This window comes from Scheffersomyces spartinae (genome assembly GCF_019049425.1).
Source record: "Scheffersomyces spartinae strain ARV_011 chromosome Unknown scaffold_17, whole genome shotgun sequence".
In the NCBI taxonomy this organism is placed as follows: Eukaryota; Fungi; Ascomycota; class Pichiomycetes; order Serinales; family Debaryomycetaceae; genus Lizanozyma; species Lizanozyma spartinae.
The window spans coordinates 291,793-313,510 of record NW_025065064.1 but is presented as its reverse complement, the minus strand read 5'-3'; the positions used below and the strand labels follow the sequence as shown (position 1 = coordinate 313,510).

Here is a 21,718-nt window from a genome sequence, read left to right as displayed (position 1 = left end):
CCGAATACCACGATATAGCGTATGTAAATACTACTTGAGTAAGAGAAATGAAGATGCTGTTGTCAATATTGGGCATACATTTTCGGTTACCTATTAAGTGTAGGGGAGGGGTCACGTGACATCTAAGAGTATTAGTTGTAGTTTGATGTACACAGTTCTGTGATATACACCGTTCTGTGATATACACCGTTCTGTGATATACAATGTATTATGATATACAATATACTGATATGCTCTCCTATGAGTGTAATGTACTGTGATATATTACTGTACTAAGTTAATATCTTTTGACTGTATATGGTAACAATCCCAATTTGGTTTATTGCCATGTGATAGTAAAAGTCACGTGATTTTCAATTTAACAAATGCAAAACCAACACGTGACTATTCAACTGCACGTGACCATTCAACTGATAAGTATTATGTCTTATATATATGGTATTACACTTCAAGACTTTGATAGAGTCCATCACGAACGTCATCAGCGCGTTTCTCCAGTTGGAGTTGTTCTGCCAAAATGATTCTAGGAACGTGGGCTACACCGGAAGAGACTGGTGGGAACACTCTGTAGTAACTCCAACAGGCAATAAGAATACCGATGACTCCTCCAATACAAACATCAACAAAATGGTGTCTATAATCTTCAGTTCTGGAGATAGCAATGAACAACGCTCCTAATGTTGGAATAGCAGCCAATACTGTTCTCCAAGCGCCCACGATTTGATCCCAGATCAAAAATTGACCGGAAAGGAATAGTGTCAAGTAGAATAATCCAGCGAAAGAGATCAGAGAATGGCCCGAGGGAGTAGACCTGAAACCGTCTTTCAATTTGTTCATATCTGTTTGAGTACAAACATCTTTAGCGTACACCCAGACGGTCGTATTAGCGTCCAGTTTAGGTTGACATCTAGCAATGAAATCTGGACGTTGACGACCGATATAGTTCTTTAAAATGTCTGTGGTGACCGAGGTGACTATGCAAGACACTATGAGTCCGACAGCAGACAAATAAGTGATATAGAATCTATGTCTGGGGTCTGAACATATCAACCCAAATATAATGATGATCACCAAGGGTACCACTACAGCGTAGATAAACAACTGAGCCACGGTGACTCTTTCGTGTTCCGCAAAGGGATGGTTAATGGTTGGATCTGAGATAATAAACTGACGTTCAAAGGGACTCAAATGCCAAATCCCGATGGTTGTACCAATTAATGCCAATATTAACAAGATATCTGTGACCCGCCATTTAACTAGTTTGAGAAGCGTTGGTTTCTGGATGCCGAACGTAATCCGGTTGAAAGATGATCGGTGAAAGTAGTCCATTGTCTGATAAAAGTCATTCATGTTGACAGGAATGTTTTGAAGCAATCAAATGTTGGTGATGTAGAGCGATTATATAGTGGGCCTTGAAATTAAAGGTTGTTAATGCTTGAGGCCTGTGTGCAGGTATCAAGTACACTGCCTTAAATATAGCCGAAAATATAGAACAGAGTGACAGTAGTTTACAGAGTAACAGGGTTGTTACATAAATGTGGCAGGATGTAGAGTAATGCAATGTGACTCAGTGAGTGCAGTGCAGCTTGCTGTAGTGCAATGTGTACTGTAATGCGTACTGAAACGTGTACTGTAATGTGTACTGTAATGCGTACTGTAATGCGTACTGTAATGTAGTACTACTGTTATAATAATCGCGTTGATAGTAGAGGTCGTGTATGTGCAGTGAATGAGATACAATAGTGTAACGAAATGATGACAGGTTTGTTGTGACCGTGACCACACAGCCTCATGGCGTAAAGTGATCTAGTGGAATGTGGAGTTGCTATATATAACAATAATATTATATCCTTCTTTTTATGGAATTCAATATGTCGCGATGTCGTAGTCCATTATGCCATTCAGTGTCTTCCTGAAACTACTCAACATCACCTTCCCCGCTGAGTTTCCTTGTAGTGTACTTTCAGGAAGTCTAATCATTGTAGAAGGCTTCGGGAGTACAGTCAAAACACATGGATCTTCAGTGTATGAAGCCTCAAAGCTGCTTAAAGGTATATTCATAATAAACCCATTGAAATCAAAGGGGGTACTGGCATATCCGCTTGGACATCGCAACATGTAAGCCCCTGCATCATTACAATAATGAGCACCTATAGTCTTTGCAATGCTTTTTAAATCACTCGGGGATACATGAGTCCAAGGTGTTCCCGTATCAAAAACAGCATGTGAGTTGTACTTATTCGTAGTCATTAGTGAAATTTTTCGTCTTCTATTAAACCATCTTCCCATAATAGAGCTCTGAATATCTACGAATTCCAATCGCATAGTCTTATATGGAAACACCCTAAAACCAACTTCATCTGAACTCCATATACTCCATATTCAGAGTTAAGCTCAAGCTGTTGAACTGGAATGAATCAGATGTGAATCAGATGTGCCATTATCAAAAGATCCATCCGGAGTGTCGCAGGGGTTGAACCCACCAATGATCTATAGTGAATGAGCTTATCTTACTTTACATTTATGAGAGCTCTAGCACAATGTACATAAGGCGACATGACAGCCAAAATCTGAGGGGGTAGAGTGTCTATTAATACAGTAAGACTTTGATTATTCGAGCTGATTTCCATCTGTACCAAGTAACTCTGTGCTAGATCTTTACTCTGGTGCTGTGACAACGACTTTAAAGGTGCTGTTTAATAGCTTCTGCTGTACAGCCAGTGGCTGCAAATAGAAACGGTACATGACCGATTGCCCCATTCTTGTGGTTTAAGTAAACGGTAACCACAGAGTGGCTGCTCTGTATCACTCTCTATATATACGTTGTGTTCATCGAAATACAGTATAAAGAACAGCATTAGGTATACCATCGTCTGGACGCACAGTATATACCGAAGGAGTATGTCGCAGGATGTCGCACTGTTGCTAAATGTCGTTCTGGTCTCAATCGGTATACCATTTTGATCCACAGTGTAAACATTTGACCCATGATATCTTACCGTTACTAACCACATACATACGACAAGAGGATATATAAAGGCGACCTTATCATCATAATCCTATGGACCCAGTCACGTGCATTTATTGAACATCTGTTTCTGTTAATCATTGCGTATCCTAAGCTAATTACATACGTTGACCTAGTTGCCTTCCATAATGAATAGCAGCTTCTTTGCTGAAGACCCTTGGGAAAATGGTTGGACAGATAGATCTATTGAGACAGGCCGCAATAGTGATCTGATGCTGCCGGCTGTTGATCACAACGACAGCCACCACCCCCATCACGATTCAGATCCAACAGATGAGGTTAGTGTCTTGTTGAAACCTTTGGTTGATGCTCATAAACTTACGGCTTACCAGACAAGAGTTATAAGAGGAATCGTATACGATCATAGTCTCTATCCTGTTTCCGATAAGACCAATTTTGATCAAATCTGTGGGTTGATAGCTTTAGAATTGGATGGTACAGGTGCTGATTATACCACTTTACAAATGAGAAGAGGGAATGTAACCCTCGATGATTCAATTATGCAACTTCTAAGGCCTTCAACTAACCCTATTAATGATGACAAGAGTCATTCAATAACTTTGGGATTACACAGTTCTACCATAGACGATCCATTAACTTCAAACTTGGACCAATCAGTGTTAGCTTCTTCAATGCTTTCAGAACATCGTGATAAATTAGATGGTGGTGAGAACAATACAATTAACTCGGATGATATCGATGATAATGATGCTAATGTTTTCATAAATTCCATTCGTCAATCCTTCCGTCTGGTTGCAAATCCTTCGGTCACGATCAAAGAGGTACCCGAACGAGAAGGTCTTATATTCAAGCATATAAATTATGTGGTTTCAACCAGTAAAGCAAAAGTTCTTCGTCGGTATTCGGATTTTGTCTGGCTTCTAGAAGTTCTTCTTCATAAATATCCTTGCAGAGTTATCCCCGGATTACCTCCCAAAAAGTTTTCAGGTATGTTAATTTATTCTATTATGTGTGAGTTCACCGTTTTATCAAACAAATACTAATCAGCAGTGTAGTAGGAGCGGCTCCAGATTCTCAGTTTCTTCAGAGAAGACGTCGAGGGTTGCACAGATTTCTCAACCAGGTTCTTAAACATCCTGTTTTACTGGTTGAACCCTTAGTCGTGTCATTTATGACAGTACCAACGGATTTGGCGACTTGGAGGAAACAAGCAAGAATCGATACCAGTGTGGAATTTCAAGGTGAAAAAATCCTGGCAGATTTTATTCAGAAGGTTTGGCCTGGAATTGCATCTCGTTTCCCTACTCAATGGTCCAAAGCAGAAACAGTTATGGCCCAAGCCATTGAAATGTGGACTAAAATCGTTGTATTGGTGGAAAGACACGAAAAACGACAACAGCTTATGGCAATGGATAATGATCGGTTTGTGGAGACTGTTTCATCATTTAGAAAGCTCAATCTGGGTCTTTATGGAGCCAATGATGATCTTGGAATGATCAATGATTCTCTTGATGTTATATCTGAATCTTTTAGCAGAACAAGTCAAGCTTTAGTTGATGAAAGCTATGCAGTTAATACTGTTGTACTAGAAAAGTTTAAGAATTATGTGGATTATTTATATTCTTTCCAAGAGCTTTGTGAGCGAGTTAAACGGCTTAGGTCCAATACCATACCTCAATTGGAGCAAAGAATAAAGGATAATGAAGGGAAATATCGTCAACTCAGTACTGAAAGTGCTGATGCTAAATCCTCTGAATTGGCTAGATTGAAAACATCCATTGTCAACGACAAACAAGAACTCTTCCAACAAATGAACCGTGAATGGTTAATTAAACATAGATGTCTTGAAGAGTATGTCATGTTCCAAGAAACACAATATTTAATCAGCGAGGCGTGGACAGAATGGACTCGGGGAAGAGTCAAATTTCAACATAAGTTGACATCATTATCTGATTCTTTAGGTCAGGAGATTGTTGATGTAATGCCAACTGCTAATGATGGAACTCAATTTTCGTTTTAAGCGAAGCAAACAATTTATCGCACAGAAGAATCTTTAATGTATATTTTTATTAATGTATGGAACTATGTATGGAATTATGTCTATGCATATGTGTATATGTACCCTTCACTCATTACGTAATCTTAACTATCTTCTCCCAGTGTTCAATGAGCAGATGACCATCTTTAACCTTCAAATCTCCATCAAAATACGTGGACTTTAACACGTCTGAGATTCCCAACTCCTTTATTGCTTGTTTATATGAGTCTTCATCACCCCTAGCCTTCAAAATAGCAAGGATTCTTCCTACACGAGTTCCAAGATCTGCACCAGTAGGGTAACCTGAGTCAAAACCTTGTTGGAGACTAGCGGTTTGACCTTGAGACACTCCATCCACATAACCTTTCTTATGTTGACGCCGCTTTAATTCCACGGTCTCGGAGACTTCACCCTCTCCCCAGATATCGTCCAACATTAAGTCCAAGAAATATAATGGTAATGGATATCTTTGGCTATTACTAACCAGAAGTAGATTACTTGAACCGGCCCAAACAATCGATTACATAATCACGAGTGTATAATTACGTCAGCAGTCTCCAGTAAAAAACAAATATCAACCACAACGATAAGATAAGCCAACAAGTCTTCTTCCTTCCACAGTACACAGCGGCAGGATACGTCAGTGTAACAAACACATAGAAGAATTAGTCAAGTTTAGCTTTATTCCGATTTGCTGAACTTTATTCTGCTGCTTGGTTTCATCAGCTATCCCAATCGAGACCACGAGGAATTTCGATTAAGGCTCATCATATCACTCAGAACTAAGGATACTGAACTTATTACCCTTTTCATACCTGCCATACTCGTTTTTAAATGTCTAGTGATATCATTACCCAAGTTACACCGGAATCTGCCTATGCTGGAGTTGTAGGTAACTCCTCGGTCGAAGGAAGCATTGATTATAACACCAAGATCCATTTACGTCTTCGGACGCAAGACTTTACGATCACCAGAGATGAGTTGATGAGCTTGCCTGAAAGCATCTTGTTAGGGTTGTTCCCTAATGGAGTCTTTTTAGATACAGAGGGAAGAATAATCTCCAATTTAAGCGAAGAGGATATTGTATACGTTGCCTTTGATCCTGAATGTTTCCAGTACATTCTTGCATCTTTCCGAAGTGCTCATGGAGATCTTTTAGATATGGCTACCATCTCACCCGTGACGTCACTGTCTGGGTTTTTAAGTCGTAGTCAACTGGAGAATGTGTTACAGAATAAACCAGCTATCATAGTGTTACGTGAAGACTTGGATTTCTATGTTATTCCTCCTGTTAGTGGGATATCTCCTGATCAAATGCGCTATTTAAAGGTTGAGACCTCCCAAAACCTTTTACAAAATAAGTTTGTTTTTAGTGGTCTTGGCTACGATGTTGAAGCTGCTCCTGATTCAGATCAAAAGTTGGGTCCTGCTGAACAACACTTGTTTGAGATGTTGTGTTCTTCTGGGTTTTCTCCATTAGAGATCTGGGGGAATAAATCAATAGAACCAAGCAAATGTGTCATTCTGTCACTTCTGTTGGTAAGATTAGGTTCAAATACAAATAATAATGAGGCTACTCCACCTGATTCACCAGGGTTAAACCCCGTGGCATCAACATCTTCACTTCAATCTAGAAAATCCCGTTCTAGAATAGCCACGCTTGCTTCCAATGCGTCAAGAGCTGCGTCAAGGTCTCTTTCAAAGTCTAAAAAGAAGGTTGATCCTAACCAAACCAAATTATTATTGTTCTGGAGGAAACCGGCTCGTAAATGTTGGTGGTCTCATCAAAAAACTACTATTGAACTTGATAAGAATGTTTTCCCTGATGCCAAAGAGAAAACCATGGAGATTAAAGTCCATACAAGAAGAGTATGGACCTTGGAGCTTTCTGTTATTGGTGTTCAATAATTAATAGTAGTGATATAACTGTAACTATAGTTTTAGAATATAGTGGTTCATGCATTCGTATTTTTAATGTAGGTCAGTATCTTCATGCATGTGTGATATTATCTATGTGTGTTCAATTGTAGTGTTTTCTATGCGTCATATGTATTCCATGCCTCGCACCTATCACTTTAGAAAATAAAGTTGGTGATGAAATGCGACTCAAAATTCTCCACTCTTTCTACTTCTTCTTCTACATTAGCTTAGCACCATGAAAGATACTCTGGAATACGAACAAGAGAAACTCGATCACACGCCTTGGGTTGAAAAGTATCGTCCTAAGAAGCTTGATGATGTGGCATCACAAGACCATGCAGTTAAAGTGTTACAACAGAACTTAAGTCTGGCTAATCTTCCTCATATGCTTTTCTATGGTCCACCAGGAACTGGGAAAACGTCTACTATATTAGCATTGGCTAAACAATTGTATGGGCCTCGGTTGTACAAGTCTCGAGTTTTAGAATTGAATGCTTCGGATGAACGGGGTATTTCTATAGTTAGAGAGAAGATTAAGAATTTTGCTAGACTTACGATTTCGAATCCTACCCAACAAGATTTGGACGAGTATCCTTGCCCACCATATAAAATAGTTATATTGGATGAAGCTGATTCGATGACTACTGATGCTCAATCGGCATTGAGAAGGACCATGGAGACTTATCTGGGTATCACGCGTTTCTGTTTAATATGCAACTATATAACGCGTATCATTGACCCTGTCGCGTCCAGATGTTCCAAGTTTCGGTTCAAGCCATTAAACAATGAGAATGCATTACTGCGTTTGCAGCATGTTGCATCTGCAGAGAATGTCCAGTTAGCTCCAAATGAAAAGGTGCTTTCCGAAATACTTCGCATTGCAGATGGTGATTTACGGAAAGCCATAACCATCTTGCAGAGTGCAGCAAAATTACACACATCCTTGAATAATAATAGCAGCAATAATGGCAATGAAGATAATGACATGGATGTTGATAGATACATTGATATAGCTTCCATTCAAGAAATAGCAGGAGTGGTCTCGGATCCAGTGATATCCCAATTGCTTGTCTCTACTGCGTCGAAAGATAGACACAGATTGTTTGCCAACGTTAATAATATCATCCAAGAAGGTTGGAGTGCTCAACAGTTACTTGACCAATTGCATGACAAATATATCATGGATGATTCCCTAACTAATTCCACCAAGAACGAAATCGCAAAGGCTTTATTTGAAGCTGATAGAAAGCTCAACAACGGTACAGACGAACATATTCAGATCTTGAGTTTGCTCTTGAGTATTCAATCGGTGTTGTAAATAGCAAAACTTAGTTCCATACTAAAATAAAGCCAATAAACTTCCTAATCTGTAACTTATCGATATACTATAACTATCAATACTGCAGGGTAGATTCTTTTATTTCTGTGGAGGTGGTGGCTGTTGAGCTTGCTGTGGCCGTTGTTGATGTTGGGCAAATGAGGGTGGTGGAGCCCCATACCCATATGAAGGGAAATTACCATTACCTTGCTGCTGCTGCTCTTGTTGCTGCTGGTGTTGAGGAAAGCCTGAGAATCCCGGAGGAGGGACAAACCCCGGTGGGAACATCCCAGGTGGCCCTTGTCTGTTCATATTTGGTGGGTATGGCATATTTGGAGGTAAAAATCCTGGAGGTGGTGGGCCCTGGAAATTAACTCCGCCCTGTTGACCATTTGGTGGCATGGGGAAACCAGGCATGTGCCCTTGTTGACCCTGTTGGCCGTGTTTCATCCAGGGTGGAAGCTCACCTGGTTGGATATGCTGAGCAGGAGAATATTGTTGGGGATGCTGCTGCTGTTGGCCTTGTAATTTATGGAGCTTATCTTGTCCAACTTCTTGTTGTTGAGTTGGCTTGCTTGCTCCTCCACTCGTTTGCATAGGTAATGACGACGACGCACTATTGGGTTGGGGTTCCTTTTTATTCAACAATGACATGAAGAAGGAGTCACCAGAATTTCCACCAACCTTACCATCGACTTTGCTGGGGACAGGCATCGGTTGAGGTCCGCCTATAGGGAAGTGAAACCCAGGAGGAGGTGGAGGTGGGTGATTCTGAGGTGCTGGAAAACCAGCAGGGAATGGTACTTGGGCATTACCAGGTACAGGATGACCTGAAGCTTGTTGTTGTCGTTGAATATGCTGTTGGGGTTGCTGCTTATGTTGTTGTTGATGTAGTTGCTGTTGAGGCTGAGGTTGAGATTGAATATCATTAATTCCAGTACTTGGAGTAACTGGCAGGTGTTGATATTGTGGCCCAGTGGGCTGCGAGAAGAATTTAGATGAACCAGTTCCATGTTGAGGAGCTTTCATCGACTGTGGAGTACTTGGTTTTAAGTTGTTATCCACTCCAGGACCAGCTGAAAAGAATGATGAGAATCTTGAACTCTTACTAGAAGTTTCAATCTTTGATGTTTGAGCTGTCGGTGTAATTGGCGATTTCTCATCATTATGTTTTGGTTTAACAAAGGAAAAGAAGGAATCCACTGCGTTACCAGCGTTTTCCGCCAGAAGAGAGTCTTTTCCACTTTGATCTTCATCAATGATTTCGCCATTCTTCCGACGTTCTTCTTCTCTCATCATTGATTTCCATCTTTCGAAATCTTCAACTGTGGAACCCATATTCATTTCAACACTAGAATGCATAACTTCTGAGTCCCATTCAGGAACCATTTCTTCAGGATTCTCACCTAACAATTGTGAGATCTTTTCATTGGATAAACCATCTAAATCATTACCCAGAAACTTGTTTGATTTTTTTTCCCACATTTCAGACTTGTTTTCATGTTGGTTATGCAGCCTTTCTCTTCTATTTGCATTTCTTCTGTTCCCAGGACCATTAGATGATGCATTAGCTTGAGCCTTTTGCCTCACCCAAAAGGATTTATCTGGCAATTTAGAAGTACAATTTTCCACTAAAGGAGAATCTCTCAATTCAAGCAAGAAACTAATGGAATAAACATGCTCTTTACAAGTGCATTCAGATGGATCAACCAAATCAGCTGTGATACGTCCTCCATTCCCTGAGTCGCTATTATTAGTATTGTTATTGTTATTACTAGCATTATTAGCATTGCTATTACTATTATTACCAGTACTTCTCAGTCTTCCCTTTCCCTTTGTCCGTTTGATAGTACCTTCTTGTTCTGGAGTGGACTCCTTAGCAGCATGAGCAATTGCCAGATCCAAAAGCTTGGAAAGAGCACTGCCGGGTTCAAACCCTGTAGAGCCAATGGTAACTTGTCCAGAAGAGTCTTTGGGAGCCAGAGAAATCTGTATGATAGAGTCGTCGTCCAATAAGGGTGGTGGGTTAGTAGTAGTCTCTTGACTCATATTTAAGGGCGGGTTACCTTCTATTTATGCTTGGAGATGAACAACACCCAAGGCTAGTATAGCTTTTCTTATATAAGCGCCACAAGGTGATAGCAATTGTATGAAGGTTTATTATGTAAAGGGAGAGAAGGAGTGATATCCTTTAACCATTTTTGATTTTGATATCAACCAAAATTTTCCCACGAAGGTGTTACCCGGACATGGAAAAGGTATAAGTAAAAGCGCCACTACTTCTTATACACTATTATGCTTACTATTATACGCTATTGTATTTCTATGTTACTCTGACCCATACCAATATATCACTACACCCTTAAGGCAAGTACGGGATGTTTAAGCGAGTTATTTCCCGACACATCGCAAACCAATCAATCTCTCTCATCTGTCTCTTATTATTAGCAGACTTCTGTTGCTCTTCCCATTTGAATAACTCATACATGAACCGCAAGTTGGGCTGTATGATAATGTTCAACCTCCTCACCCTTACGTATAGATAAGCTTGTGCTAAGGAGACGTTGAGTCGTCTCATGACCTCAGCTATCACCACAGTGGCCGACCGCGACACTCCTACTCGACAATGAACCAAGATCTTACATTTACCACCAGATTCCTTATAGACTGAATCAATGTAGTCCAAGATGATTGGCAACGAGGAAGTCAACTCGTCGATCCCGTCGTCCTGAAGATTATTCACCTTCATCACCGAGTCAACTGGTGTGAAATATACCGATTTCTTACGTCCAAGTGTCTGGTTCCGACTGAGATTATACACTTCCACGTTACCACCATTAAACTGCTTGACTTCAATGTTGTTATACTTTGTGAATCCACGGCCAGAGAGCCATTCTAATTTCTCTCCAACAGAAATGATCTTGGTGATCCCCAAGGCCTTAAGTAAGGGAATACAGCTAGCATGACTATAGGATCCCAAATAAAGGTACGGTAATATTCGAGAGGGTAAGTTCCCCTCAACATTATACAACCACAGTTGTTTTTGAAAGCAACAAGATTCTCCTTCCCAAGTTTCTGTGTCTGAAACACCGCTAGAATTATTATCATCATCATCTTCTTCTTCTTCTTCTTCTTCTTCTTCTTCTTCTACTTCACCATCACTATCTGTTGAGGTGGTGGTAACTCCACTTCGATTAAGAAGTGCCCTGGGTGCTAGCAAATGGGTGTTAAAATCTTCATTAGAAATGGTTTCTAGTATGCCCCAATTAATGGCATTACCCTTTCTTTTAGGGGAATAAAGCCTAAGAAGTCCTTCAAGTCGTGATAGCACAGGAATATCGCTATAAAAGACATAAAAAGGTCTTCCATATTGTAAATGCAATTGAAGTATGGCTTTCTCGACAGATATATCTTTGGCATATATCAAATAACTCACCACAAGTAAGGACAGTTCAGTATAACCATCAGAACAATAAATCAACGAAGAAACTGTCTCTGGATCCTTAGAAGTCAGTGACAGATAAAGGTAAATCAACTTACAAACGTTAACAAAAGCCATTAAATTCTCCATTTTCAAGTCTCCCAATCCAATTGAACCCAGAGGAGGGAATTCCAAGGAGAAATATTCATTGTCCACTGAGGTATGGCTTGTAATTGAATGCTTTGAAAGCAATGCATCTAAAGTTCCATTATCAGGGAAAGTGGCATCATTATGACAATAAATAAAGAACCTCCAATTGGCTTTTGGAAGTGCTAAATAATCCAAGATTTCATTATTGGAATTGTCAGACATTGATATCACCGAATTAGTTGGTGAACAAAACAAATGTGTTTGTTCTTCACCGTGTTTCAGCCAATTGATCTTTAATCTTGGAGAATTATTGTTGCTATTATTATTGGATGATTCAACAGAATGTAAATAGGTGATCATGATTTGATAATCCCAAATATTGCCCACCCAAACATTCTGATGAACCTTGGTTGCACTAGACATCTTTGTGGTTTCAATTTTTTCCTTTGTTTGATAGTCACAGTCCCATAAAGATAAGCTGGAGGAGTTAAACAGCTCCAACTTCAGTATTAATTGTGTTTTATTGTTAAGAACCCCATATTGAGCAGCCAGAGACACCTGTACGCCTCCTCTACCATGGTTCTTCTTGTCTTCTCCATGATATGAGAATAAATGGTGATATTTGGTGTACTCTGATTTGGAAATCATTCCACTAGCCAATATGTAGACATTATATTTGGGATCTTTATTGGTTTCTGTGGCTTCTAGGCGTTGGGTTAGCCAGAGTAATCTGGCAGCAGCTTCCTTGAGCCTATTATCCTTTCCATAGACTATGAAATCAGATAGGGTGGCCAGTTTAGCTACTTGGATATGGAAGTTACGAAGGGAAACTCCTCTTTCTGGATCCAAGTTAATGAATTTAGGCAAGAGTTTCAACTTAAGAGCATCTTCATAGAATTGATCAACTAAGCCTTCGAAATTGGTGGTTGTTGCAGCGTTATTAATTCGAGGATACTTGGAATGAAACTGTTGATAATGAGATTGAGTGTGTTGTGAACTGACAGAAGTAATTGGAACAGGCACAGACGACTTTGTTGATGTGCCAAACACTTTCTTCACTGTTTGAGCGATAAACTCCTTGACTTCAGCCCTACATACGTCGACCGGCAGAAGGATTTCATTCAATTGAACGGTATTTTTCAAGCAATATTTTTCACCAGTATTAATGCACATTAAGAACCTAGAACCACAAGGTTTGGCAGCGTATATTCTATCATTAAGCATAAACTCATCGTATTCAGGCACGTTATTTTGTCGTTGTCCTTGCTGCTGTTGTTGCTGGTGCTGTTGAATGAAGAATTTACGTTGGGCGAAATTGGCCTTGTTCAAGCCATGAAGCCAGGGGAACATCTCATTGGTTGGAGGAAGCTTTCTGCTAAAGTACCATTGAAATATAATGGATAAACTGGGCAAGTCAACTTGTTTGATGATAATTGACGAATCCAAGTCTTTGAAAGAGCCAATGGATGGCATGTTCTTCTCATAGAAGGTTGAGATTCTATTCAACGGCGAAAGAGATTCATCAACAGAGTACTCGGGCGTAGTATTAATGCTATTGCTAGCAACATTCTCTACGCCTAGTCTTGCAGTCTTGGTACCAATAGCATCACAAACTTCACAAGAAGAATCTTCAACGTCACCATGTGTTTCACTGTTGATGGTCTCCACAGAGTCTGATATCATAACCGTGTCTGTTGTGTTGGGGTTGAAGGAGTACAATCTTGCTCTGAATCTGTCTCTTTCATAAAGCATATCATTGGATGAGGAGTTGGACCTTTTGAAATGACTTCGATGACTTCCGGACTGTAGATCCGTAGGGGGGATAGTTGACTCTGGAACTGACGATGTAGATATAGATGTGGAAGAAGATGACGATGTTGATAGTATGGTTGATGATGATGCTGATAGTACACATGAAGAGATGTGTGAAGTTTTAAGATCAGTATGCGAATCTTGTGTTCCGTGGTCCTCTTCATTGTGACACGTTTCTTTGGTGGTGGTGTAGATTATACTTGGAGTTGGTTCGGTGGATGATGATAACGACACAAGCTGTGACGATATCGTGGCTGTAGTTGAAGCTGAAGCTGATGCTGAATTTGTAGTGGTGGAATATATGCTATCACCACCAGTTAAAGCCGGTGATGAACATGAGGACCGGATAAGGCTCAACGACGATTGACACGTATTATTATTACTATTAGTTGATGCAGTTGAACTCATAGCCAACGCATTAATAGTCAGTGTGGAGGTAGTGGACCGCAATGGAGGTGACAGAGGTACCAGATGTGGAGGTGACAGGGGAGCGGCCAGTGGTGATGGAGTTACAGAAATAGTCGCAGTTTCAATAACTGACATGAGTTAAATAAATAAAGATGATAAGAATCGAACCCGGAATCAAATGAATCGACGGTATGAAATAGATCGGTGGTGTGAAATATTAAGCTGGGTTTTAGGTACAAACTCCCTCCCCACTTTATTGCGTTTTATTATTATACAGTAACCTAAACCTGTACCAAGTGTATTTGGCAAGCTATTGAACGGATAAATTAACAACTCTATCAAGACACCCAACGTGTATTCACAACAGTAGTACGACGATGTGAGTATACGTCGATTTGCTTTACAGCTGGTTCTTTTTTTTTTATTATTATTATTATTTGATTAGTGCGTGTTGATGATAAATCTAATCTAAAGGGACTTTGGCGAAGATAACGGTCTCCTTGTCACGATAACAAATGATCAACGAAAACGGCTAAAAGCGCCGCCACGTGACTACAATTACCATTTTTGATCTTATTGAAGAATGGGTTTAGGGTATGGTTAATAGTGATCTTTAATTGATCGCCGCTTATTCTTCGCTTATTCTTTGCTTATGCTATGCAATGCAATGCATTGTAGTGTAATGCAATGTGCTGTGTTCATATATTATTGATAATTGAAAATGCTAACCACTATAGATTCCAAAAACCCTATATAGTAGTAGTGCTTTTTTGAAATATCTGCGGGGTGCCGCCGCCAATATTACTCAAAGACTATTTACAGGGTTCGTACGACTGTAGAATATAAGAATACAACGAGATCTACCAATCTCTTGAAGGAAAAAAGGCTTCACAAAATACTACGAGAACTAATTCCAAATGAATGATAATCGCTCGGGCAAGTTAAATTTCCCTGGTGGTGGTCCAAAACCTCACTGAAAAACGTTTTACTGAGTTTAAATGACAGGTTTGTAAGATTATGGAAACTCTGGAATGATCATGAATTTGACCCTCATGCCACGGAGTTGCTGGTCTTATCCCACAAGAAGACTCTTAAGGAGCCCAAACTTTGGACCGTCCAAATGTATATGTTCTTTATCTTTTGGGTGAATATTGGCCAGATGTTGTGTTTTCCCTTGAAATTGTAATTGATCACAAAGGCAAGTCAAGAATTAAATTAAAACGCCCAAGTGATGCTAAGAAGGCTTACCATCTCCTTTGTGGGTTAGAACAAGAAGATTTGTTTTATGTTCGTTGGCAGTATGCGTCCAAATTATCCTCTTGGAACATGTGGGAAGATTGTTGCTTGTATTACTGTCATTGATGGTCAACTTAATAAGGTCAGTCGATCCACTTACATTTCATCCGAACGCAAATTACGATATCGTAGTTCAATTTTGTAGTGAGCGAAACGAAGAGATGATACAGGTACTAGCCCTGATAACAAATCAATGGAGGCTAGCAGAAATGGAACCTGAAGACTGGGTAGTTGAGTGTAGTAAGAAAATGCTAGAAGTGGATCCAGATTACGTTGTCAAAAAACACACATATTTCGACAGAAATAGTCATCTTCAGTGATGCAATGAATTAATTGGTATTAAAGATGGGCTACCTTTTTCAGATTACTTTGATAAACAGCTCTGAAATTTACACAGTCATGCATTGACTTTGAGTTGTATGTACGTAAGACGTGAGGATATGTATAGAATATGCATACTAATTCAAATGCATATGAGCAATGATAAAGTAGCACTTTACGATCCCAACTTTCTAGTTCAATACTCCCTCGTATAAATGAATGCAATTACCCCGTACAGCTACTATTATTATGTATAATTACTACCATGCCTGCTATTCTCGTATTCGAGTGCCGGGTAATCCCCCACGCCAAAATTTTCTGTGGTTGTACTTAGTTCACATAACAAAGACAATCACTAGTACCCTACTACCCAACCATTAACTTAAATCAAAGTCCAAGATGGCATCAGATCAAGCAGACGCAGAGATGTTTGCGCTGCTTGAAGAAGCTAAGAAGTTAGGGTTTTCAAACCCGCAATACTTCCCCAAGATCTTTGAGTACATTGTGTCGATGATAAATGAACATCAGAAAGTACAAGTGACCAAATGGTGTCTTGAGTTTCTATACCAGGCCTTTTCCAACCCTGAAATCATTGATCCAGACACAAGAACACAGCTTGCCATGGATGCTCTTGATAATGTTCTTGTAGCCACCAGGGTACGTGATATGGAAGTGTTCCTTTTGGTGATAGATGTGCTGGTAATCCTATACAAGTTGACATTCAAGTTTATAACTTTCAATGATGGTGCAGGGATTGGCATCATGTGGCAAAAACTTCTGGTGCTAAAGCAGAATTTATTGGATAAGATAGATACTCCTTGGCCCCTTGAGATGTCTGAGAATGATGAGCATGACTTGTGGAGGAATTTGACATGTAAGTGTGAGCTTATAAAGTTCATGGCAGTGGTTATTGATTACCAGTCGGCTTCAAATCAAAACGGTAGCAGCAATAATTACTTCTCCCTTTCCAAAGTTAACAAAATGCATTCATTAATTCAGCATTCAGTTGCAGAAGACGAAGCCAGTCGGCTTGTTGACCTTCTATTGGCTAATATTAGTCGTGACATATTGATTCCTCAATTGTTCACTGCAACTCTCAACCATTTGATGGTAATAATGAAACGGAAACCTCAATTTGCAGTAAAGATCCTGACGGTCCTTAGCAAATATGACTCAACACTTAAATTACAATCCAACTATCAAACTGTGGAAGAGTTTAAATTGGCTAGAAAGTACTGTGATAGAGTAGCAAAAGTATTTATATCTCATGCTTTACGACAAAACATGATCCCGCCATCATTTAAGGATATACTTAATCAAAAGATAAATATGTTGACAGAAAGAGGGAACGAAATCCGCAAGAAGAATATCTTTGCTATAGATGATCCAACTATTCAGAAACGTAAATGGGAAGGATTTGATGTTCCTGATAAGCAATTAAAGGTTAATGATTATCGATTACTTTATTGCTTGACTAATCCTTCGAATGAGTTGACTCAATTTGATTTGAGTTCGTTACCACAAAATATCTTAGATAACATGGCATTAACAGCCTTAAGCAGGGTAAGTACTAGAGATCTTGCCAGGGCTTTGGACATCATTTTGGAAAGGTATAAGTACAATGTTGATTTAGATGTTCATAAGGGAGGCCCTAATAAGAGAGGTAAAAAGGTTAAATGGTCCGATGATCTTGATGCTGAAGATAAGAATGGGGCAAACGATCATTATGATGATAAGCTTTATGATAGTGAAGATGATGATGGATATGAGGAAGGTGAAATAGGAGAGCATGACACAAGAAAGCGAAAAATTCTGAATTCATTACCTCCTATCAAAGAACAATCCTTCAAACAGAAAAAGGAACACGTTTCTATGATTATTGAAAACTTTTTTGCATTGGCTAATTCAGCTACAACATCATCAATATCAACAGTAAATAATACGGAAGAAGAAGATGCTACTCTTTCGGGTGAAACTGGGGTTAATAAAGAACTTACGAAGACAGCCATTAAGTCATGGAAACCCGATAGCTGGCTCTTACTATTAAGTAGATTAGCAACCCGTGGGATGTCAACAGCAGAGGATAGTGAGAGTGAAGACTTTATTCAAAACCAAGAGTTGAGTGATATGATTCGTAATGCTATATTTGAATACTTTCTCCAAGATATTCATGGACGTATTGATCTGATAATCAGTTGGCTTAACGAAGAGTGGTATAGCGAGCAAGTTCTCCATCAGAAAGAAGAACAAACATCACCATCATCATCACCAATTTACGATAAATGGAGTGCTAAAGTATTGGATAGTATTATTCCGTTTTTGGAACCAAAAGATAAGAAGTTGTTCATTAGATTGGTTTCCGATTTACCATATTTGGACTCTTCTTTGATATCTAGGATCAAGTCACTTTGTGTTGATCCACTTCGGAGTGGCATTGGGTTCCTTGCCCTTCAATTTCTTATAATGTATCGTCCCCCAGTTAAAGAAGTTTGTATTGATTTACTAAGGGAGCTTAGTACTAGTGAACAAGAAGATCTTAAGAAGGAGGCCAGCAAACTTCTTACAAAGTATCAACCACAGAGTGTGTAGGAAATAGGTATGCAAGTGAAACACATTGCTTGCATATTTTACGATAACATGAATGACGGTTGCTGCAGAGAATAAAATAAATTCAGCCGCAGATCACATCTAATCTACACACATTGTAGAATACGATACTAAATACGAAAAAAGAAAACACATATAATGTTTTCAAATTTTAATGTAAGTTAATTGATAAACTATTATGTTGTAGTGATGTTATGAGACTTTTATAAAAATGCAAACTTACACTTTTCCACAATCTACATTGTCTTTAATAGCAGCAATAGGATTACAGAAATAGCTGTAGTACAGTCCATAAGCAAGTGATCACATTTCACCAAGAAAATTAGAAAGTCCCTGTTGCTAGTAAGGATCGCAGCCACAGCGATTAAGAGATGGTAGTACTGTACAACGCACTAGAAAGCCTTAATTTCTCAATCTAATTTTAGTCGGGGGTTCTCGCCTGAGTATTACACAAGAATCACTGTTAAGTAATTGGAAGGAGGTGAGCAAAGATTAGAGTACCTAACCCCACACTATTAAAGCTAGAACACATTCACCATCCCACATATATATATATATATACAGGCAAAAGTATACACGCAATTATATATATATATATATATATATATATATATATATTTATGTATATCAAGCGAGACGTTGGCTATTTTTGCCTATCAGTATATATACGGAACTTTATTTTCAGATTTGGCACGGCGCCACGCGTTTGAAACAAAATTCACACGCTTCTCGTGCTGATATTTACATCGATATCGTTCTGTAATCTACCACGATTGCATCACATCATTTAAAACATTCCGCCTTGAATTTATCCTTTGTACAGAGCTGTTCAAGTTTATGCTTGAGCATATTCGAACTTATACTTGAATGCTTGTGAATGTCTGATGTACTAATATTAACTTCATCACCACAATAGTTTCATCATCATCATGGGCAAAAATGTATATACCGATTTCCTATCGGCCGGTGTCAATGATAGTGACTTTGAAAAGTCAACCTTCAATTTGGTCGATGTGCCAACTTTCAGAAACTTCAAGTTCTGGACCCTCTTCTGGTATCTTTTCACATGGATAATGGTTATCTTGTCCATTGGACTGTTGTGCATTGATACGTATACTTGTGTCAACTTATTGGCGTTCAACAAATGGTCGAATCAAGACATCAAACCTTACCGATTTGATATTGCCAAATGGGTGTTTTCAGGGTGTATTCTATTCCAGTTTTGTCTCGTAGGGTACCATTGGATTATTGCCTACAGAGTACTTCAAAAGAAGAAGATTGCCCAAACTTATTTAAACAGCTATGCAAAGAAGTGGTACACTTTAAAGTCCTATAATTATCATTGCTTGTTCTACGCCTTGGAACCTACAAATTTCTTTGATTGGTGTACATTTTTGGTGTATGAAGAATTGGATGTTGCTATTCAAGTGCTTGTTATAGATACTCCTCGTCAAGTGATTAACGTCTTAACTATCCTTTATTACGCAACAGATGGTGACACATCGAATGATGTGATTGCCAATATTAAAAAGATTGCCACCACCAATTTGAAGCTTGCTATTATTTTATCACTTATGGTTGTTTCATTGGCCATTTACTCCATTTTCTTGTTCAGATTCATCTTGGCGATCTTGTTATATTTACCCATCAAGATCAAGACTTATCGTAAGGGGTTTAAAAGAATTAAAAAGTATTGTGTGTTTGTCATCAACTCCAACACTAGAAGATTGGTTAAAAAGTACCATAAACCTCGTCAGGAATTATTGGAGACTGGCTTGATGTCGTTGGAAGAGATGAAGATGAATCCTTTGTTGAACAGTTCCACCACGTTCTTTGAAGACTTTGAATACGTTCAAGATCACAACAATGCATTCAATATGGAGTCTATGGATTCTCGTCAACAACAACCATTCAACGAGAATGATCCATTCAAAGACCCAGAACCACACTCTTATAACAGAATTAGACCACCCTATGGAAACAACAGCAGAGTCAGTGATACGAGCTTGACACATGTGAAACCTTTCAAGGAAACGAAAGCATACGGCTTCAATTCCGACACAAGCTACACTGGTGGTGATGGTTTTGATACACCAAAGTTGAATATTCTGAAGTTAGATCAATATGGTAATTCAAAGGAACTTCTTATCAGCGGAGAAGATAATCAGAGACAATTTGCACCACCTAATGGTCTTAAGAATCCTTTTGGTGATGATGATTCTCACAGCACAATTCCAAGCAGTCTTTCTACAAATTGGAATAAAGATGATGTTGAGTCGGTTCTTGATACTTATACTTATTCAGAAACACCTCAATATTCACAGCTAACTATGAATGCGTCAACAAGTTATGTAGGTGGTGGAAATAGTGTTCCATATGGTCCTCCCCCTCATTTCCAACATCCAGCTCGAAGTATCAGTGGGACTGGGTCACTGGTCTATGATAGTACTATAGTCACACCACCACCAAGCTATCATGGTGGGTTTAGTCGACTTGATTCGATCGACAATTCTTCGTCTACAGAATATTTCCATCCACCTAACCACCCCACTCAACACAATATCTACTCCAATTCAAATAGTTCGCATGATTCACAACTGACAATCACTTGGAATGACCAAAGCAACGCAAGAGCAAACCCACCAGATACTCGTCCTTTAGTATCAAGCGAGAACGAATATCAAGCTGAGCCAGGGCATAGACAAAGAAACGAGAGCTTAAACCTTCCGTATCCCACACGGGGTCCTTCTATGTACGAGGATCGTGATGAATAATTCTGGCCCTAGCACTTGTGTACTTTTTGATAGAACTAAAAAGAGTATTTTTAATCCAACAGACATTGTTTTTTGCAACTTATAATAAGAGGCTTGATTAATTTTTATTGTTCATGCCGTGCAGATAACCTTAAACTGTTGTTTTAGTGTTTGTTGTTGCAAAGATTATCGGGAAGAACCAATCAATGGAAAAAAGTTTGCAGATGATATACGGCAAGAGTGATATTATGAAAAAAGTTATAATTCCAAATACGGGCTTCTTGACATTACAGTAGTGTCAAATTTACTATACAGTTCAGGAGATTGCTTTAATTCATTCACTTTGGGACCTCCTTGATGATAAATGTATGTGCGGATCCTTCCATTTCCGGTGCGGTATGGCCGATGAACTAGTTAGGGTGCGTTATTGTCGCAGTACAATTGACAAGTACTTTTGAAGGTGATTGACACTCTGCATATTCTGATGTCTGATATATCTATGCAGCATCCATAACAATAGAATACAAATGCAGACAAAAATAGAGACAAATATGTACAGATTGCTAAACAACATCTACGTGATGCGTTTGTGTATACCAGTGGAAAAAACTCTGAACAATAAGAGTGTATGCATGATAATAGAACAAGCTAAAAATACACAGCCAATTGCGTTATTTCAACTTTT

At 39.1% G+C, this 21,718-nt stretch overlaps 9 protein-coding genes across 9 annotated transcripts; 5 read left to right on the top strand and 4 right to left on the bottom strand.

Moving 5' to 3' along the window:
• Positions 1-441: 441 nt before the first annotated feature.
• Positions 442-1,793, bottom strand: DPP3 (bifunctional diacylglycerol diphosphate phosphatase/phosphatidate phosphatase; the record flags this gene model as incomplete). Its single annotated transcript, XM_043192492.1, has 2 exons — positions 442-1,238; positions 1,781-1,793. 2 exons carry the CDS (start codon positions 1,791-1,793, stop codon positions 442-444), a joined length of 810 nt encoding a protein of 269 aa, XP_043048156.1.
• Positions 1,794-3,156: 1,363 nt separating this feature from the next.
• MVP1 (uncharacterized protein) lies at positions 3,157-5,009 on the top strand (the record flags this gene model as incomplete). Its single annotated transcript, XM_043192491.1, has 2 exons — positions 3,157-3,976; positions 4,045-5,009. The coding sequence occupies 2 exons, from the start codon at positions 3,157-3,159 to the stop codon at positions 5,007-5,009; spliced, it is 1,785 nt and encodes a 594-aa protein (XP_043048155.1).
• A 112-nt stretch (positions 5,010-5,121) lies between these two features.
• YAE1 (Yae1p) lies at positions 5,122-5,463 on the bottom strand (the record flags this gene model as incomplete). The annotated part of the gene is made up of 1 exon (XM_043192490.1): positions 5,122-5,463. The coding sequence occupies one exon, from the start codon at positions 5,461-5,463 to the stop codon at positions 5,122-5,124; it is 342 nt and encodes a 113-aa protein (XP_043048154.1).
• Positions 5,464-5,861: 398 nt separating this feature from the next.
• On the top strand, positions 5,862-6,935 carry KQ657_001703 (uncharacterized protein; the record flags this gene model as incomplete). Its single annotated transcript, XM_043192489.1, has 1 exon — positions 5,862-6,935. One exon carries the CDS (start codon positions 5,862-5,864, stop codon positions 6,933-6,935), a length of 1,074 nt encoding a protein of 357 aa, XP_043048153.1.
• Positions 6,936-7,182: 247 nt separating this feature from the next.
• RFC2 (replication factor C subunit 2) lies at positions 7,183-8,265 on the top strand (the record flags this gene model as incomplete). The annotated part of the gene is made up of 1 exon (XM_043192488.1): positions 7,183-8,265. The coding sequence occupies one exon, from the start codon at positions 7,183-7,185 to the stop codon at positions 8,263-8,265; it is 1,083 nt and encodes a 360-aa protein (XP_043048152.1).
• A 99-nt stretch (positions 8,266-8,364) lies between these two features.
• On the bottom strand, positions 8,365-10,314 carry KQ657_001701 (uncharacterized protein; the record flags this gene model as incomplete). The annotated part of the gene is made up of 1 exon (XM_043192487.1): positions 8,365-10,314. One exon carries the CDS (start codon positions 10,312-10,314, stop codon positions 8,365-8,367), a length of 1,950 nt encoding a protein of 649 aa, XP_043048151.1.
• Positions 10,315-10,627: 313 nt separating this feature from the next.
• KQ657_001700 (tyrosine/serine/threonine protein phosphatase) lies at positions 10,628-13,751 on the bottom strand (the record flags this gene model as incomplete). Its single annotated transcript, XM_043192486.1, has 3 exons — positions 10,628-13,610; positions 13,668-13,674; positions 13,748-13,751. 3 exons carry the CDS (start codon positions 13,749-13,751, stop codon positions 10,628-10,630), a joined length of 2,994 nt encoding a protein of 997 aa, XP_043048150.1.
• A 2,321-nt stretch (positions 13,752-16,072) lies between these two features.
• On the top strand, positions 16,073-18,262 carry KQ657_001699 (RNA-processing protein; the record flags this gene model as incomplete). Its single annotated transcript, XM_043192485.1, has 1 exon — positions 16,073-18,262. The coding sequence occupies one exon, from the start codon at positions 16,073-16,075 to the stop codon at positions 18,260-18,262; it is 2,190 nt and encodes a 729-aa protein (XP_043048149.1).
• A 947-nt stretch (positions 18,263-19,209) lies between these two features.
• KCH1 (Kch1p) lies at positions 19,210-21,054 on the top strand (the record flags this gene model as incomplete). The annotated part of the gene is made up of 1 exon (XM_043192484.1): positions 19,210-21,054. One exon carries the CDS (start codon positions 19,210-19,212, stop codon positions 21,052-21,054), a length of 1,845 nt encoding a protein of 614 aa, XP_043048148.1.
• Positions 21,055-21,718: the final 664 nt, after the last annotated feature.